Genomic DNA, 20,698 nt, shown 5'->3' on the forward strand with positions numbered 1-20,698 from the left:
GTATGAATTACGAGAGGGAAAACTTCCGTACATTTGTACAGCGATTGTTGACGTGTTCATCTAATAAACTTTGAAAAATTTTGATTAATTGAGAAATTGTCAGACTTGAGAAAATATTAATGATCGAAAGGTTTTGGTTTTTAATAAAATGCTTTTGATATATCTAATTTGTGAATCTGTGGTATCAAATCATTAAGAAATATTTTCGTAAGAAAAGAATGTGATTTATGTGAACTTTGCTGTCTATTTGCCATGTCTTTCTTTATAATTTCTTATCTGATATAGATGATAAAGCCGTGGTTTATTCCTGTTCATTTGAGACGGACTTTGAAATATGCTCCATTGTAAACTATGGGAAAATGAAGTGGAGGAGAGACAGTGTAAGTTGAAACTAGGTTTGTTAACTCATCTGAGCAGAAGGCTCATGTGAGCTTTTCTGATCAAAATTATCCATTGTCTGTCATTTTCATTGTAAACTTTTCACATTTTCATCTTCTTCTCCAAAAGCACTGGACCAATTTCAATCAAATTTGGTACAAGTATAATGGATATGATAATTTTGGCTCCAGGAACATGAAGTGTACAATTTTGGTAAAGGACTGCCTATCCCTTCTAAATATTTATTTAGTGTCAATAGCATTAAAAAAAAGGTATTATATAAATAATTTACACATGTACACTGAATATACGAAGTTTGGCTCTTCCCTGGAGTCAGAATTTCTACCCCGGTGATCAGGAGATTTACAATTGTGGTAGAAGTCTTCCTGAACTACATCACTATGCATTTAGTTTTTCTTACACAAGTGAGGTTGTTGTAAAGAATGGTTTTAAAAATTGGTCAATGTTTGTCCCGCCTCTAAGGCCCAAGGCTGCAGGAATCAAGAAATTTACAATTTAGGCCCCCCTTGTCCAAACGATGCTTCATACCAAATTTGAAAAGAATTGGAATGGCAGCTAACAAGAAGTTAAAAATGTTCTATTTTTCACACATTTCGTCATTGACCATTTTAGCCCCACCCTGATACCTAATTCCATACCCATGGCATCATGAAATTTACAATTTTGGTAGAGGACAGATACAATAACACGTCAAAATTTCATAAATATATATTTTGAACTTTAGATGCTATTTGTTTATATTAATTATCCATTTAGTTTTTATTTAGTATCAATAGCACTAAAGAAGATGTTATTCAAATGATTTCCACATAAACACTATGTACCAAGTTTAGCCCCGCCCTGGGAGCAGAATCTCTACTCCGGGTATCATAAAATTCAAAATTTTGGTAGAGGCTTCCATGCTCTACATCACCATGAATTTTGTTTTTCTAACATATATGCGGTTGTAGAGAAGGAGATTTTTGAAAATTTGTCAATTTTTCCAATTTTTGCTCTTGCCCCAGGGATGCAAGAGTCCTGAAATTTACAATTTATCACACCCGTGTCCCAATGTAAATTCATACCAAAGAAAAGAATTGGAATGGTAGTTATCAAGACATGTTCAATATTTAACACACCACGGACGACGACGGACGACAGCCAATTGTAATGCTCAGGCGGCCTAAAAATTTGTTTGTGTTTGAATTTCAAACACATTAGAACTGAATGCATAGTGATGAGGAACATAGGAAAATCATATTTCTACAGTTTCTCATTAACAATATATTCGTGATATTTGGTGATCAGGTCTTCCAGCAGTCTGTTTGAATTCCCATGGGCATGAATTGTCCTCCCTTGTTAGCTGATCTGTTTTTATATTCATATGAAGCAGAATTTATTCAAAAACTTCTACGTGAGAAGAAAAAATCTCTTGTTGTGGTCTTCAATTCGACATTTAGATATACCGACGTTTTATCTATTAACAATAATAACTTTCATTCATATGTCGATTCAATATATCCCTGCGAGCTCGAAATAAAATACACCACAGAGTCGTCCACTTCTGCTTCATACTTAGATATTTTATTGAAAATAGATATTAACGGCAAACTAACAATTCAACTTTATGAAAAATGGGATGATTTCAGCTTCTCCATCGTCAACTTCCCATATTTATGTAGCAATATTCCATTATCACCTGCATATGGTGTTTATATCTCTCGACTGATTCGATACGCAAGAGCTTCTTCTGCATATGGTCAGGTTTGAAATCGAGGCAAGCTACTGACAAATAAGTTGATGTTACAGGGGTTTCAAAAGTCTCGTTTAAATTCAGCATTTCGCAAATTCTACGGTCGTTATAACGGTCTAGTTTGCCAATATAACCTATCGTTGAGGGTCATGCCCCGGTTTTATGAGATGGATGAGTCTCACAGGTTGTAAGTTCTGTTAGACTGATCTATTGAGGTATATTGACATTTGGATTTAACATTATGGACATATAAGAATTTGGCTTGATTGTGTATTCTATGCTTTGTATAGTGTAATTTTAATGCTACGTTCCCACAATCACTATTCGCGGCACAATAGAAATCGTGATCATGGAATAATCGTGGTTATCATATCAAATTTTACCTAATCTTGACGTCAATTGTGACAATCGTGTTGATTGTAGAAAAGATTTTGCCTGTTAAATTTTTCTACGATCAACATCATGAATTTTCAATCGTTATAATTGCATCAGATCATATTGCATCGTAGCAAAGCGCAACATATCACATCGTATGGTGCTCCCAAATCGTGATGATCCCGATCAGTCTTTTACAAGGTACAACCACGCTATGTTGAGATGTCCCACGATCTGTCATGGTAGTTATGATACAAGCATACAGTAATACTGCAAATGCCACGTTGTCATTTACCAAAATTTCCGCCATTATCATCGGATATGTGTTGTATTGTCCACTTTCTTGATGATTACAAAATAATGAAGTCAATGGTCAGTCGGGTTGTATATATACCTGTCGGGTTCCAATCGTAGCTCACAACATGATCACCCTCAATAATGATTGTGAAAGACATCACTACCACAATCGTATCCGCAACATAGCGCATCGGTTCGTAATTGACCTATCGTAAAGCATACCCGGATCGCGATGATCGCCGTATGAGATCGAGGTCTAATCGTGAACTTGATCGGGACAATCTTATCAGAACGTATGTGATCGTATCTGAACGGATGTTCATATCGTGACACGTCGTTTCACCTGAAATTCATCTATCGTGACCTTACCATATCAAATCGTATAAGAACGTATTCACATCACCTCGTATCAAAGCCTGAAATTCCAGAAGACTTCCGAGATCAGCTATGAATCTTCAATCGTGTCGTCCGTAACGACTCGCACAACATTGGGAACGTAGCATTATAGAGAGATATATATTTTAATTCTTTGAAGAGGAACACTTATCATAAACCATACAAATTAGCTTTAGAATTTACGTTTTCAAAGGCTCATATTTTATCGACACTACTGAAGGAGAATGCTTTTCCATGTTTGTGTTATCGGTCATGGTTTTAAAACAGCCTATGATTTTACAAATTCAGATGGTTGATTCATGTTTCTTGCATGAGCTGCAATTCACATTTCCTAGATAAATAATGAAATTGTATTCTTTACAAAAATCTACAGAGAAGGACACCGAGCGATAATACGGGTCCGTATACTGCGAAAAGGGGGAAATACTATGTATATACGGAAGCGAACAGAAAATCCACTGGCGACAAAGGAGTGATGAAAATTCCACTCAGCATATTGAATTCAAGTATGAGTTTTTTTTTAAATTTCTATGCATAGTTTTTATGCCCCCGGAATCGAAGATTCAGGGACATGTATGTTTTTGGTCTGTCCATCTGTCTGTCTGTGGCAAAAAACTTTAACATTCCATCATAATAGGTAGACCTTTCATATTTATTATGTGAATTCCTTGTGGCAATACCTTTTCAATGCCACCAACATTTTTGACATGGTGTTCTTAACATTGACCTTTGATTTACTTTTAGAAAGTTTGAATATAAGCCATATCTTCCAAACCGTAAGAGAAACTATTTTTATATTGAGCATGTGCATCTTTCCAACGATACCAGTTTTGTTGACTTTATGACCTTGACATTGACAAATGACCTAGTTTTGGAAATTAGAAAAAAAAACATTTAAGCTTGGTCGTATCTTTCATAAAACCAGAGGTACATCTTTCATATTTGGCATGTGTACTTTAGGGACAAGACAGTTCCATTGGTACCAACATATTTTACCTGTTGACCTTAATATTAACCTTTGACCTACTTTTAGAAATTTTGAATGTAAGTCTGTAATTAGTTCTTTTTGGATTTTGTCAGATTGAGCAAAGACTAACGATAAGTTGTAGAATAAACAATAACAAATTTATTAATTAAATGAATAAATATAAAAAGAAAATATACACACTCACTCCTTTCACTCTCAACACTAATTTACATGAATAAGCAAGTGACAATATAGATACCTGATACGTTGTAAACAGTTCTTTTGAAAGTCCGATAGTACGTATCAGATGTAAAGCAAATATACAGGTATTAACTTTTCAAGTTCAAACAATATTCAAAAGTAGTATAATTTAGAAAAAGTTCCAAATATTCAACTCACCTTTTCTGTAACATAATATTCTTTGGTTTTGTTTCTAAATTTCGAGTTACTTTAACTTTTTAATGTAACTAATCTGCACTTTGAAGACACTGTTCCGGTTTCCCGCCAACTTGCGATAAGCACGCCCAGAAAGGAAAACAATCCACCACCATGCAAGCCTTGCACGGGCTATCGTCAACTCCTGACAATACAGCAGGGTTCCGGTGCCTCCCAAGTCTCGGGTTATTCTCTACGGAGCTACACCACGCCCTTCCATATTGTAGTACAATATCCGCATGGACCTCCGTATTTCCGAATTCCGCAACTCTCTGCCTGCCTTCGGGTTGAAACTGGTTTTGTTAAACACTCATGTACGCACTAAAATTAATTTAATAAAAACTACCAACTTGCAACTAAAGAGGAAACCGAGAACTTACAAATAACAAGTCCGTGCTAGATTAATTATTAATACTCACGAACTATCAGAATACAAACAAAACACGCTTACCGGCTAGGGAAAAGATGTGCCCTCCGAACAGTATTTCGGTAGTTAAATTTCTTCAAATGTCCAACATAAAATATGACAGGAAAATAACCATCCCCTGGACATTTAGGACCTGTCAACGTGACACCCGGCTGATGTCGTTACCGTGCCCTATCTAACTTACAGCCAGTCAAACCGGTCTATTTTATACTAGCAACTAAATATAACTCACACCCGACTCACTCTTACGATAACCCATTCGTATCAAAATCAAAACAAACGAAAAATACAAAACGCTAAATCAGCAAAACTGAATTAACTTCATTACAAAGCCATATCTTCCAAATCGTGAGATGAACTGTTTTCATATTGAGCATGTGCATTTTTGTAAAAAGACTTTTCCAAGGATACCAGATTTGTTGTATTTGTGACTTTGACATTGACCATTAACCTAGTTTTTGGAAATTTTCATAGAACTTTTACCTTTTACATATCTTTTACAACATAATAGGTACAGCTTTCATATTTGGCATATGTATTTCTTGTGGCAAGACATTTCCATTGGTACAAAAATATTTGACCTTGTTATCTTAACATTGACCTTTGACCTACTTTAAGAAAAATTCGACTATAAGACACATCTTTCAAATCATTAGAGGTACTGCGTTTATATTAAAGATGCACATTTCTTGTTAAAATACCTTTCCATTGATACCAAATTTGTTTACATTGTGAATTTGAAATTGGCCTCTATTATTTACTAAAATTTTGTAATCCAGTTGCATCAATGTTTCACAAACACACCTTCTTTTTTCAGTGGTTCAAAGCCTAGTGAGGTGATTTAATAACCACCCCATCCCCAAATTACAGATAGATATATATATATATATATGTGATATATACTTTTATTAATCCAAACACATCTGATTAAAGAAAGTTCTGAAAAATATTCTAACTTAACCAAACAATCATGGACACATTCGAGTAGTTTTTTCAAATGTTTTGATTATCGTGAATAAATTCTGAAATTTGGGCCCATAAAACTTTCATTTTTTTCTCTCCAGATATTTCAAAGTTGTGATAGCGTATGCACGATATCAATGAAGCATATAATGCTATTGATCAAGCATGTAATAATTTTCTTCTTGGACCAAACTTGGACGAATATCTGGAGCTAATGTGGGCCTAGTAAGTAGTTGTTTGCCTATGTAAGTGAAATAACATCTGTGTTTCAGTGGGGGGTAGGTAATTGTTTAATTGGTCAGTTTTAACCCTATCCCATGGCTTTGTTTTCGGGTAGATTATTAATTACTTGTTTAATTGTACAATTTTAACATTGACCCAAATTACAGACCTGTAACTCTAATTATGAAAAGTTTTAATTAATTTAATTTGACAATCGATTTTAGAAGTTATTTCTTTTTTATTCAAATGATAAGTCACTGATATTAACTGAGGAAATGTACAGTTATCAAAACAACAGATCAAGGAATATTACCACCTATCCGTTTTAAAGTATTGGCAATCACTATCCCACCCAGATCATGGTTTGACATTGTGGCAAACACTACCAATTGATTTAGACATCATTGTCATGTGAACTGACCCAAACTATACAACAAAGTTGGAAAAGATTCAGTGTACCATCAACATTTTTGCTGGAAGGATAAAATTAGTGCTGATAAGGCAATGATAATCAAACCTAATTGTACTGATGTACTCCTTGGTGAGAGGAAAATACCTGTTATATCTAAAAGTCAAGGTCATATTGTCATGGGTAACCATGAATGTAAACCAGAAGGAATAATGCTAGGATTATCAAACCTGGTGTATGAAAGGTGAAGATAACGAACAGTGACCAATTTCATAACTCCTATCAGCAATACAAAATAGAGAGTTGGCAAACACGGAGCTCTGATACACAGTTGGTGCCAATTGCACAATTATACAGTAAAACATGCTCAATTATAGTGAAGTGCTGGGATGAACAATTTTGATATGTTATTAATATAATTCGTTGTATCTGAAGAGTTCATAACGTTTCATACGAAAGTACATGGAATAAAAATACCTTCGATGTAAGCATGAATTCATTATAAGCGTATTTGCTGTAATGATGTTATACTGCGTTTTGAAAAGTAATAATTTTGGTTCACAAGTGTTAGTGAAATATTTCTTCAATTCAATATTCAACAAAGCCATCTCAAAAGTATTTTTATGCTGTTTGATATTAGACAAAGTGTCAAAATAAATATTTTATAGCCGCTTTTGGACCAAACAAAAGAATGGTGGTGTCTTTATATGAATGAAAAATTATTGAATGGGATATATGACCAAACAATTAACATACAATAAAAACCAAGTTGACATTTTTAGCTTGAAGTTTGCTCTTGTTAGTCATCAGGACATTTGTCCCATAAATCTGTGTCTAGTAAGTTAGTTCTGTGTAAAACAAATATTTCTATAATTAATGAATGTGGAAATGATAAATGTTTGATTCACAATATACAAAAATAATCGATAGGGGATGCTTACTCCTCCTAGGCACCTGATCCCACCTCTAGTGTGTCCAGGGGTCCGTGTTTGCCCAGCTATCTTTTTTGTATTGCTTGTAGGAGTTATGAGGTTAATCACTGTTCGTTATCTTCACCTTTCATACAGCTTTCTGCAAATCTCTTTCACAGCGAGGTATAACTGTTTCCGGTTTTACTTTCACATGAGAGGCGATGACATGGGTGATTTAAAAATAACCACAGAAGATAGATTTGGATCTGAAATCGTTAGGTGGTCAAAGTCGGGACATTATGGTTCTCGCTGGAACAGAGGATATGTATCTATATCAGCCAATACATTTAAGGTACATGTTAGTAAAATAATAAAATACAATTGATGTTAATAATTAGAACTGCACGTAGAAAAGTACAGTAATTTCTTGTGTGATTGTTGAAATGTAGTCATCATGGACGTTTTCTCGTTCATGGTTACAGTACATATATATATATATATATATATATGTGTGTGTGTGTGTGTGTGTGTGTGTGTGTGTGTGTACTATATACATATATAGCTCTGGTTGAACTATATTTGTGTCTGGTTTAAATTAGAATTATTGAACAAATTTATAATAGATCCGGATATTTTGAATTGTCTTTCTTTCATTCTTGAAAGCCTAAATATCTTATATGTATCAAATTAAAAAGCTTCAAATTAAAGTACCTCTATGCAAAAATACATATATCAATTTCCACAGATAAAGATAACGGGCATAAGAGGCAATGGGTATCAGTCAGACATTGCACTAGATGACTTCAAAATCTTACAAGGACACTGTGGTAAGTTTTACAGACGGCTTCAAAAACTTAAATGGACATTGTCGTAAGTTTTACCGACGACTTCAAAATCATACAAGTTTTACAGATGGCTTCAAAATCTTATATAGATATTGTGGTAAGTTTTACAGACAACTTCAAACAGTGATCAATCTCATAACTCCTATAAGCAATACAAAATAGGTAGTTGGGCAAACACGGACCCCTGGACACACCAGAGGTGGGATCAGGTGCCTAGGAGGAGTAAGCATTCCCTGTTGACCGGTCACACTGTGATCAGTTTTACAGATAACTTTTAATTACTAGGGATATCTTGACATGTTTTAAGGTTTCTTGGTTCTTCTCTTTATCTTCTTTGATCTGTAATTACAGAAAGAATTCTTTCATTTAACTATTAATCACAAAACTAATATTTAGAATGTGACAAATGGAAATACGGTTTGATGTGTGAAAAAACGTGCAACTGTAGACGAAATAGTTCCAAAGGCTGTGATAGCAAGACTGGAAGCTGTGTTTGTCGATCCGGATGGAGTGGAAAGACATGTAATTTCAGGAATTGATGTGTGAAAAATCGTGCAACTGTAGAAGAAGTAGTTCCAAAGGCTGTGATAGCCAGACTGGAAGCTGTGTTTGCCGGTCCGGGTGGACTGGATAGACATGTAATTTCAGGAAAGCAGCATGTACCTGTGAATGTTTAATTATTACCAGTCTGTAAACTGTTTAGTATTAAATGAACTTACACCGTGTCCAACTAAACAGAGAACTCTAGAGAAACCTGTGAATGTTTGATTATTACCAGTGTGTAAACTGTTTGACTACATTGACTATTGATAATATTACACGTACCCATTTAATAAAACTAACGCATTTGCATCCATCTGTAACTCGTTTTATTCGTTTTATTGAACTTTAGGAAATAAAACAGATCACTAACACATCATGAGAATGCACGATAAATGTATATGGTTGACCGGTTTCGACCATGGGGTGGTCTTCCTCAGAACTATTATACATGAAATGAATTTATTGAAGTAAAAAATGCTGCCGACGTTGCCATAACAATTGAAATGCAGAGGTTTGTACAGTATGCAGAGCTGCTTAACAATGCTCCTTCTAAATAGCCATTTACTTTCAACTTAGAACCAATAGCATTAAAGATATTATTCAAATGTTTTACACAAATTAATAAACACTACAAGCCAAGTTTGGTTCTGCCCCGGAGCCAGAACCTCTACCCTGTCCTGGAGCCAGAACCTCTCCCAGGGAATCATGAAAATTCCATTCTTTTTCATAGAAGAATTCATGCTCTACATAACTATACATTTAGTTTTCCTTATGATGTGTGGTTATAGAAAAGAAAAGAAGAGTTTGGAAAATTTGTAAATGTTTGGCAGTTTTTGTCCTGCCCCAAAAGCCCCAAGGTGCAGGGATCCTGATATCCTTTTTGTCCCAAAATGCTTCTCACCAAAATTGAAAAGATTGGAATGGTAGTTATCAAGAAATTAAAAATGTTCAATTGATAACGCACTTCAGACAAAGATAAATACTCAGGTGACCTACATTTGTAAAAAGATCAACAAAGTCAAACTTCATCTGTAACCCAACCAAACGGTGCTATTAAACAGAGAAAACTATAGAGAGAGGTCAAGCGAACCTTAGAGAACTATGGGGATTTTTAACTTTTACAAGTGTGTAGACTGTTTGACAATAGTGCAAATAATAATAATTTTTCATCCATCTATGACCCATTTTATCCAATTTATTGAAGAAATTCGCTCTCTTTTGGTTGCTCTTTAATTTCTGTAATCTAAGTGAGTTCTATATATAAATATGAAATCATGATTTGTTGAAAATGCTAAATTTATCATATGTCCAAAATAAACAAATTTGAATAAGAATTATCATGTAACTTTCAGTTTTTTATATCAATTAGATTGGATCAATATTGTAAAAATTAATGAGCAATGAAGGGGGGGGGGGGTATTTTTCTCCAATAAAAAGAGACAAGAGTCGAAGCTGGAGATTAAACACCTTGAGGTTTAATTTACGGAAGATTCTCACGAGTGGATACATGTACCACGTGGAATTCAATAGAGTCTGGATCAAAAGTATCAACTGAAAGAAATAAAACAAATCACCAACACACCATGAGAATGCACGATAAATGTGTTTGGTTGACCGGTTTCGATCATGGGGTGGTCGTCATCAGAACAATTATTTATGAAATGAATTTACTGAAATAAAAAATGCAGTTGACGTTGCCATAAATAATTTTAAAAATGCAGATGTTTGTACATTATGCGGAGCTGCTTAACAACGTAAATACAAACGATATAATTAGTTTTCAATATGTTCCTCAATTTTCGTATAAAAGATATTGTGCGTAAATATATTCATGTTATGTAATTAATCGAATAGCCCAGGAATTGTTACTGTTCTGTTTGAAGCAGATTGTGACGTATTGAGTTGTGACGTATTGAGTTGTGATATAAAGTACCGGGTGATACGGACTGATGTCGGCAAAATATCCGTCCATACGATTTCTGAAGGTTAACCTATGTATTAAGATTGCATGTAATAGCATGATTTACATTCTTGGTTTTGTTTCATGGAATGAATTTTACTTGTAAACGTTATGATTATGTTATTTGTGTTATTGAAATTCTGTCAAATAGGCAGAATTGACGGTTTTTGTTAACAAGGGTATCTTCCAAAGTTTATAAGGATACAGTATAAAGTGTAGTCGATAGTTCTCCAAAAATTATTAAAACGCATTGAATGATAAAGAAAATTAATTTCTTCCGTGGAATGTTCATAAAATGTACATGTTGTAGATCGATTATACATGGACTTAGTTCAGACAAAACGTTAAGGCATGTAGTACCTCGCTACAACTGAAGTAAAGAAAGTATCATAACAGGCGTGGACACGATTTGAGTTGAATTTTTTTCAAACTACGTATACATTGTTTGTAATGTTTAGAATGCTTAACTAAGGTATGTATAATGGTCAGCAAAAATTTGAATGTCAGTTGTCGAGGAACATAGGAGATACAGAGGTCACAAGAACAAGCCTCGTGCCATGTATTTGTTTACATAGGTTAAATATACAAGTAACAGTTTCGTTTAAAGCAGATTTTGTTCAATTCACAAGTTAATTCTGAGTACAATTAAATAGTTTCTGGTGTTTGGCACATCTTGTTTTGTTTTAAACATGCTATTTTCTATTAAGCGATCTATATGGCACGAGCCTTGTTTACATAACAAAGCATTGTGAGTGATGTATCTCACTTGTAACTCGATAACTGATATTCAAATTTTGGTTGACCATTATAAATACTTTAGTTAGGCGTAGTAAACAATAAAAATGAAAAAAAATTCAACTCAAATCATGTTCATATTTAATCTTTAATTTTAGTGATACTGTATAAAAACTAAATGTATACGTAGGGGAAACAGAAGGGGGCTATCAAAATTGTGAATTTCACAACCTCCAAGTGTACATATTTTATTGCCTTGATGTTATAACAAAAGGATTGAGCACAAGTTCTTAAAACTTAGAATGGCCTCTCCTATATGACACTTGATTACATATGATAATGTTCAAGAAATGAAACACAAAGGTAAAAAAAAAACAAAAAACAAGATGTGTTTGTGAAACACAAATGCCCCCGATAATGGCCAATTCCGAAGATGGCCAAGGTCACAAGTGCAAATATCTTGGTACCAGTAGAAAGATCTTGTCAAAAGAAATGCTCATGTACAATATGAAAGCTCTAATATTTACCATTTAGAAGTTATGACCAATGTAAAAAAAAAAATTAAAGTAGGTCAAATGTGAAGGTCAAAAGGTTCAATACCAACGGAAAGATCTTGTAACAAGGAATACTCATGTGAAATATCAAAGCTATATCTTTTACTGTTCAAAAGTTATTAGCAAGGTTAAAGTTTTCAAAAAGTAGGTCAAACTCCAAGGTCAAGGTCACGGGGTAAAAAATGTTGGTACCCACGGAAAAGTCTTGTCACAAGAAATACTCATGTAAAATATCAAAGCTCTATCACTTACTGTTCAAAAGTTATTAGCAAGGTTAAAGTTTCAGACAGAATGACAGAATTACAGAATGACAGACAGGACAAAAACAATATGCCCCCCGATCTTCGATCTCGGGGGCATAAAAATATACGATATATCTACGCTTACTTTTTACCACTTTGAATTTATTGGTTAATTTTGTTTTGTTTTAACTGTCTGTTTTAACCATCATGACATGTAAGGACTGTTGATTTGCTGTTAGAAGTTTTGGAGAAAATATGTTGTAATGTATTTGTGAAATTAAACATTTCAGCATTTGAATTAAGCTGTCTATGAAAAAATAAAGCAGAGATTGTTTATTAATGAAACATATACAGATGAATTTCTTTTTATGTATTTTGTCCCTAAATTATCAAGTATAACAAATTCAACTGTGGCTAGTAATTGGGCATAATTGTATTAAATCATTTGTATTATGGGGTGAAATTCTAGCTATCCAGTCTGATAATCAAGGGCAAGTAGGGCATTTTGACTTAATCTTATCATATCTTTCATAGATGTGGGATCCAGGTCTTATCTCAGTATTAATTTTTCTGCGTATTTCTAGCTCTGTATATGAATCAGAAGTAAAATGTCTGTCTCAATTCTAAGTTTATAACATAGATTCTATGCATTTATTAAAATATTTTACACAACGTATTTCTACTTCTGTATGTGAATCAGAAATAAAATGTCTGTCTCAATTCTAAGTTTATATATTCTATGCATTTATTAAAATATTTTACACAGGGGAGTTTAAAGGCAACTGTTATACACTCCACCTCAAAAATAAAGTATGTAATCTATATATGTATCAACACAGCACTCCAGGTTTTGTAGTGTATTTCACAACACTTTAATGAACCAAATATTTATCATTGCCATAATAGGACCGTACACTGCCATGCCATCACACGATTCCTGAAAATGAACAGATAACTACTCAAATGTTTAAACAATTCTCGTACTTTTGAGGTAATATCTCATGTAATTTAGAAAAAGAATATTTCATATGAGTATTGCTCTTGCTGTGACCTTCAATGCGACAATTATATATATTGCAGTAGTTGGGGCCCGGGCAAGCCGTTCTGGGAACGACTCGCCAAGCTACCGGGATGACGTAGGCCGTGCGTGGTTTTGCGCACGGCCTAGCTACATGTGACAGATCGATGCGATACCTGGAGCAGTGCGTACGGACTGCAGCACTAGACTAAAAGAGTTACGACGGTCTACAGAGACCAGAGGTGAGCCTCCCTCAGGAGAAGAACCTGGTCGAGACTGGTATTACCTAATAAATACGACATTGGCGCCCAACTCGTGGCCTGAGTGATGATTTGGCGGCGACCTGTCAACATTTTGTTTGAGGGTTCGAGTCGTGTAAACTCCGCCATTTTGGTCGACAGTAGCACCACGTTTGCGAGGATCCGGGTTAGAATAGATCTTGAAGTATCCCCTTGCTTGTCGTAAGAGGCGACCAAACGGGGCGGTCCTTCGGATGAGACCGCAAAAACCGACGTCCCGTGTCACAGCAGGTGTGGCACGATGAAGACCCTCCCTGCTCAATAGCCGTAAGCGCCGAGCATAGGCCTAAATTAGAAGCCCTTCACCGGTCTTGATGACATCTCCATATGAGTGAAAAATCACGAGTGAGACGTTAAGCAAGATGCAATCAATCAATCTCGGTATCATTTTTTTTTTTCAATTTGGATTAGAACCGATTTATTATCGTTAGGATTTTATTGTTTATTTTGTTCTGTGATTTTATTCATTAATTTGCCTTGCATATTTGTGCATCATGGACTGGTCCTTTAGCGAGGCAGTTTTTGCTCTCGGTCTCGGCGACAGCCCGGACACAACCCTAACCCCGGTAGATCCCTCAACCCTGGTTGGGGGTGGAAGTAGCCCCATGAGTATTGAGATGGGGTATGGGAGTTACTGTCCCAGGCCGGAGCGTGGTGGTGCCGTCATACGCCCCACCTTCCTATACAGATACCCCTATGCCAGAGAGTAGGTCGGAGGCTGCTATGAGAGCGCCCGTTAATCTTGTGCATCGAAGTAGCCCCTGGGGGGATATTCTGTCTGGTCTCGTAGGGAGGTCCGTTTTGATGAGTTGGTATTTAGGTCACGGAGGGGCGGTGAATGAGCCACGGAGGGTTGTGGACTCATCCCGCCCGAGTAGTTCGCCCAGCCAGCCAGAGAGGGTGGTACCACCTGGGGAGTATATTGGAGTTCCTACTGCGGGGGAGGGGGAGGGAGGCTTGACCTGGATACCCCTATCACCTCTGAGGGGTGGGGGTTGTATGCCTGAGGCTTTAGGGAGGCCTTCTGCTAGGACTGGGTAGCGTGGTCTCTCAGAAATGACCTTGAGTTAGAGGGTTGGAATGTCGACTTGTTCCAGGGTCTACCCATAACCGGGAAGAGCCCTATTATCACTCGAGCACTACCTGCCAGGGATGGCGATTATCTATCTACTTGTGTTTCGTCGGGGTTTCCGGTTGAAAGTGAAACCCCAAGTGTTCCTTGGTAGGGGATGTTAGGTGCCCTGAAATAGGGGTGAGTATGGAGCACGCTCCCGGGCCCAGTGGCCCGGAGGGGGGCGCTGCCCAGTGGCTTGCCCTATAGTATACCCACCTCCCTACCCTCTGTCTCCCATAGTGAGACTTCACTTGCCTATGGTTCAGGGGTTGATGCTCATAAATTGGGTTTACACACTGAGCCCTCTCGGAGTTTAGGGAAAAGCTCTAAATTCTCCGTGCCACTATATCAGACATTTGACGCTGCGACACCCATGTATGGGGACCCTGGAGTCTCCGTGCCACCACATAGGGCATTTGATGCTGCGACACACATGCATGGGAACGCTGGAGTCCAGCGCTCTGTCAACGCTAATTTCTCCGTGCCACCACATTAAGCATTTGATGCTGCTTCACCCATGGATGGGGACGCTGGAGTCCAGCGCCCTGTCAATCGCGATTGGATCACTCCCAGGTACAATCCCAACCCCTGGGGACGCCCCTTACGCAACATGCTACAACGTCATATCATGCATTCCCTGTTGAGCAGCCACAGGCGTCAGGGCACGCGACCCTTGATGTGGCTAGGGCAACCGTGCATTCGTTCACCAGCCAAATACCAAAGCCCAGTCAGGACTCTTGGACACAGTGCAGGGCACCGGGGGTCTCGCCAACAGCACCTCTGACTCAGATGTATGGTATACCATTGGCGTCAACAGCCGTCCCAATTCAGTGCTATGGCGGACCGTAGATGTCACCGGCGACCGTCTCAGTGCCTCACTATGTCCAACCTGGAATGGATAGGGGAGGGACACGCAGGGATTTTCTCCAGCCTAGGGGGCAGTGACTGCCCCCTACCCGGATGATCCAGCACCCCCTGTTCACCCCACGCAGGCGGCGCCATCACCCAACGCCTTTGTCCCCCAGACCCGTTGTAAAGCTAGTTACAAGGATCTGCGCTATGATGGCAAGGCCTGTTGGAAATCATTCTTGGTGAAGTTTGTAAGTCATCGGTGAATGGAAGATGAGCAACATGATCATCACTTCTGTTTCTCTCTGGAGGGAGCCGCCAGTGACTATTACACTCTGCTACTGGAGACCTCACCCAATCGGTCTCGGAGACATCCAGTGGAAGTTCGAAAAGAGGTTTGGGTCCTCAGCCCCCTTACTGAACTTTCAGGCGGCGAGACTTTGCGACAGTGGGCGCTCCGCTACTCGCGCTAGCGACCAGCACATTCATTACTCTGGCTGACGTTCATCCCCAAGCAGTGACACGGTTATGCTATGAAGAAGAGGACCGGAATGCAGGAATCTATACCCTGGACGGACATCCCAAAACGGTGGAAGAGGCGTTAGACCGGATGCAGTATTTCCAGCATTCTCGCCGGAGTTGCCACCCGAAGCCAAATGTACGCCAAGTGGGGGCAGGATCAAGGGACCCTTCCCCAAACCTAAACTTCTAGAAACGCGCTTTCTCCGAGAGCTATTGGAGCGAATACAGAACATTGAGGCTGCTTTGAGGGATAGTAGTAGGTCCCAGGGTCCTGCATCGGCTCCGCGACTAGCCTCTACCAGGCCGAGGGATGCAATTCCAGGACGAGCTTCCCAGACTTGTTTTAAGTGCGGTAAAGCTGGATATTTCCGTAGGGAATGCCCAAGTATCAGAGCCCCGATGGCAAAATATGGTTCTCAGTCATCGTCCGAAGATATATGTCTGGCAGCTACCGAGCGCCTACTACTCAGGAGAAGTCCTCACATCACCAGGAATCATCTAGTGCGCCCATCAGAAAGGCTGTTCGTGTATTGTCCCCTGGGGACACAGGGACTGACGGAGAGACGTGATGTTCCGTCGTAAGACGAGGGCACCGGAGAAAACACAGGCATGTGCGTTGTAGAGTGCCAGAGCTTTCACCCACCATGTTGATCGAGGATAGGGAGACCAGAGGTTGGGCTGGAGTTTAATCGTCTTGGGGAGTGGAAATGGGGACTGAAGGAACCAGGAACAAGTGGGATCGGGGGATGTACCCCAGGGACAGAGACTCCAGGGGATGGCGATCGGTGCATCACCATTGGCCAGGTGACACCCGCAAAGGGATAAGCAGTGCAATTGTTGGTGCAGGACTTGCCTGTGGAGGTCGCGGTGGATACTGAGGCAGAGGTGAGTGTGCTGGGTATGGAGTAGTACAACTCACTGGGATGTAAGCTCTCGATCAAGCGACATGTCCTGATGCAAGCTGGTGTAGGTACTAGACTGAGGGGATTCATTGCGGGCCCATTCTCCATCAAATTCGGGGGAAATGTCCATGAAGTGGACCTGTATGTGGCACCATTGAAGTACCCTATGATGCTTGGAGTATACTTCTTACGGAGACGTAAGGCAAAACTAGATTTGGAGCATTGCACACTCACCATGGGGGAGAGACCATAGAGATGACCTTCGGCAGAGTGGAAAACGGGAGGAGGCCAGGGTGTCATTGGCTCGGAAGGTGCGTGTCCCCTCCAATTTTGTAGCCTTGTGCCCTTCCGACCTTGATTGGGAGTTGGCAGACTGTGTGGTAGCACATAGCATTGGGAGGCTCTCTGAGGTTCTGCTGATGCCTCACATATGCTGTTAGAGGGAATTCCTGTCGGGTGAACCCAACGGATCGAGATGCGACGTTACAGGAAGGGAATGTACTGGGTGATGCAGTTGAGCATGAGCGTTGAGTTATCGTGCCTTGCCTCAAGATGGAAGTTTCTTCCTTTGTGGATGAGTCTGGTTTTCGCCCTAGAGGAGTGCCTCGGGCAGGGTGTTGGGCACCCACCTTAAATAAACTTCACTCTCCCGTTCATGCTGGCTTAGGCTGTGGACCCCGTCCTTTCGGAGAAAACGGGGGGGGGGGATTATAGTAGTTGGGGGCGAGCCGTTCTGGGAACGACTCGCCCAGCTACCGGGATGACATAGGCCGTGCGCGGTTTTTGCGCACGGCCTAGCTACATGTGACGGATCGATGCGATACCTGGAACAGTGGGGACGGATTGCAACATTAGACTAGAAGAGTTACGATAGTCTACAGAGACCAGGGGTGAGCCTCTTACCTACCGTAATAAATACGACAGTATCGACGACGTTTTATTTATTAACGATAATAATTTCCATTCATATGTCGATTCGATATATCCCTGTGAACTCGAAATAAAAGACACCACAGAGTTGTCCACTCCTGCTTCATACTTAGATATTTTATTGAAACTAGATATTATCGCATAGGCGTATCCACGAATTTGTAATTGTGAAGGGGGAGGTCTAGCTGACTTTTTTTTTATATTCTTATGAAGCAGAATTTATTCAAAAGCTTCTAATGAGAAGAAAAATATCTTGCTGTGGCCTTCAACTCGACATTTAGATATCTCGACGATGTTTTATCTATTAACTAAAATCATTTTCATTCATATGTCCATTCGATATATAAGAAATGAACATCACTTTCAGCTGTTCATGGTCAATATGAACGGATGTGGATTTGAGGCAAACTCTCTGAATCGCGCTTGCCTCAAATCCAAATCCGTTCATATTGACTATGAACAGCTCAAAAGCGATGTTCATTTCTTATATTTATATTCATTTACTAAAACACCGTTTGTTTACATTGCTTCTATTTTGTTGCATAAAACGAACTCCTGGCCTCTGTCACAATAGTCATTGTGACGTACGTCAACACATGGACATGACGTCACACTTCGTCTCACCCTGCCTTTTTGCAAGGTGCACTGTATTTTGGAGGTAGGGGACCGCAAGATTGGGATGATAATCCATGTAAGTTTACAATCTTAATCCAAAGGTGTGACTTGCGAGATCTTTGTAACAGATGTTGTATTTTTTCTCCAAATCATTACGCTCTCTCAGTTGCGTGCTTTTAAGTTAGTTCATAATCCATTCATAGTCAATGTGAACGGACTGTGTCACGCGTTGAAATTGGTTGGTTCATAGAGGAAAATGCTGTGTTCATGAAGGATAATGTTCTTTTGTACAGAGTTGCATTGTTGTGCACAATCCTATAATTCAGCATGCGGAAGGATACATTTGCTGAATTACAAAGTTGAGTATGAGTTTGCCGACCAAGTAGAATAAAAAATAGATCGTCTTCTGTAAGAGCACATAGCTTTACTGTCTACCGTATGTCGTAGAAATTCACGATGTTGTACCACCATTGTTCTCGAATGCTGGCAGTGGCCAGGCAAGTGCAAGAGGCGTGAACAAATACAGTCGTGAAGGGTTTTTGACACGATAAGCAAACGTGTATTACGTTGTGTTTCCGGATATTTGAGGTAAGTTTGCAAATGAATTTGCACAGGTTCATTTAGTAGCAATTGCTAGGCCTTTTCCAAAGTGATGACAGTTCTGTGATGTCGAAAATAAGTTGAAAGAGGGAGAAGTCAGGGTCACGGGGTAATCGAGTCAGGCGTTGTAGTTTGTGCACTGATAGACAGAGTTCCTGACTATCTTCTTCCATACCGGTTTATCGGGGAACGGGTGACCCGTCCTGTTACCAACCTTGCAAGTGTTCTGTAAGTCCGTACGTTTCCATATTTTCTAGAATTTCAGGTATAAAGCCAAATTGAGTCCTTGCTAAGTTACAGATGAATGAATAAAGGCGTGTCAAAAATATTTTCGTTGTAAGAGCAGCAGAATTCAAACGACACAGTCTTCCGAAGAATAGTAGTTTTCTCACGTCGATCTCTGCTGCTATCGGTACATGTAAAACATCAAAAAAAGGATTCACAGATGTCAGATCTACATAATCTTGGAAGATTCAGTGCGTTCTTACAGACGAAGTTTTTAGTTTCTGGAGATCAGAAGGGGATATGCAATTCCAGAGTTCACAGCCAAATAAAACGGTAGGCTGTACAATCGTTTTGTATAAGTGCGATATTGTATTTGGATTGAGAAACTGCGAGCCTAAGTTGGAAAGTACAAAGTACGATTTACATGTGCGTCCCTTGTTGCATGCAATTGTTATCCTTGTAGAAAGTCTACAATTATGATTAACAATTATGCCTAAATGATTATAATTTTCCTCATTAGGAATCAATAATTCGCCTAAAAACCATTGCTTCTTTCTATCAAATTTGCATTTTTTTCCCGAACGAAATATTAACACGCATGATTGGCTGCATTAAATCTAAATCGCCATTTGTTTGAGTAATAAAAGCAGTGTTCAAAAGGGACTGGAGACCTGTTGGGGCTAAGCTCATACATGATAAAGAATCCGCTAAGGAGGGACAGTTACTGGGAACATTTATTACACCAATATTTTTACTACAACACTGTAGATCGTTTAAGAGATCATTGATAAAAACAAGATACACAAATGTAGACAATACATCTCCTTGTCGAACACCTTGATTAACAGGAAACCATTTTGACTGAGGTTGATTAACCAAAACAGAGCTTATTGTACTTTGGTGGGAATTGTTAATTAATGTCCATATTTTGCCAGTAACACCAACATTATACAATTTAAACATAAGGCCTTGCCTCCAACGCTTTGCTAGAGTCTTAAAAACTTGCATATACATATACATTGTTTCCTTGCTCTATATTATGAAAAATTGTTTCTTGTAAATTAAATGAGGCAGTAATAAGCTTAACGATTTTTGAAATCCTTGCTGTTGCTTGTTGGGGAATTTGATATCAAAAATTCATAAATGCGAGACAGAAGTTTTTCAATTAAAAAAAAAAAAAAAAAAGCAAGGTACAAATGTAGTAACGCTACT

At 38.6% G+C, this 20,698-nt stretch overlaps 1 protein-coding gene and 1 long non-coding RNA gene across 4 annotated transcripts in view; one reads left to right on the plus strand and one right to left on the minus strand.

Annotated features, from left to right (window-relative positions):
- Window positions 1-9,237, plus strand: part of LOC125645466 (uncharacterized) — a 147,297-nt gene extending 138,060 nt beyond the window's left edge. For 2 of the 3 annotated variants that reach the window (XM_056140159.1, XM_048871007.2), the window contains 5 exons: window positions 286-380; window positions 3,573-3,705; window positions 7,713-7,885; window positions 8,279-8,360; window positions 8,775-9,237. In XM_056140159.1, coding sequence (XP_055996134.1) covers window positions 286-380; window positions 3,573-3,705; window positions 7,713-7,885; window positions 8,279-8,360; window positions 8,775-8,917 — 626 coding nt within the window. In that variant the 3' untranslated portion in view covers window positions 8,918-9,237. The remainder of the gene's footprint in view (window positions 1-285; window positions 381-3,572; window positions 3,706-7,712; window positions 7,886-8,278; window positions 8,361-8,774) is intronic. The other variant, XM_048871008.2, reaches the window with a different exon arrangement.
- LOC125645478 (uncharacterized) lies at window positions 4,306-5,302 on the minus strand. The gene is made up of 2 exons (XR_007359351.2): window positions 5,053-5,302; window positions 4,306-4,922 (listed from the first exon to the last, which is right to left on the minus strand). It is a non-coding gene; the product is annotated as an uncharacterized LOC125645478 (long non-coding RNA).
- Window positions 9,238-20,698: the final 11,461 nt, after the last annotated feature.

Source organism: Ostrea edulis, chromosome 6 (assembly GCF_947568905.1).
Source record: "Ostrea edulis chromosome 6, xbOstEdul1.1, whole genome shotgun sequence".
Lineage (NCBI taxonomy): Eukaryota > Metazoa > Mollusca > Bivalvia > Ostreida > Ostreidae > Ostrea > Ostrea edulis.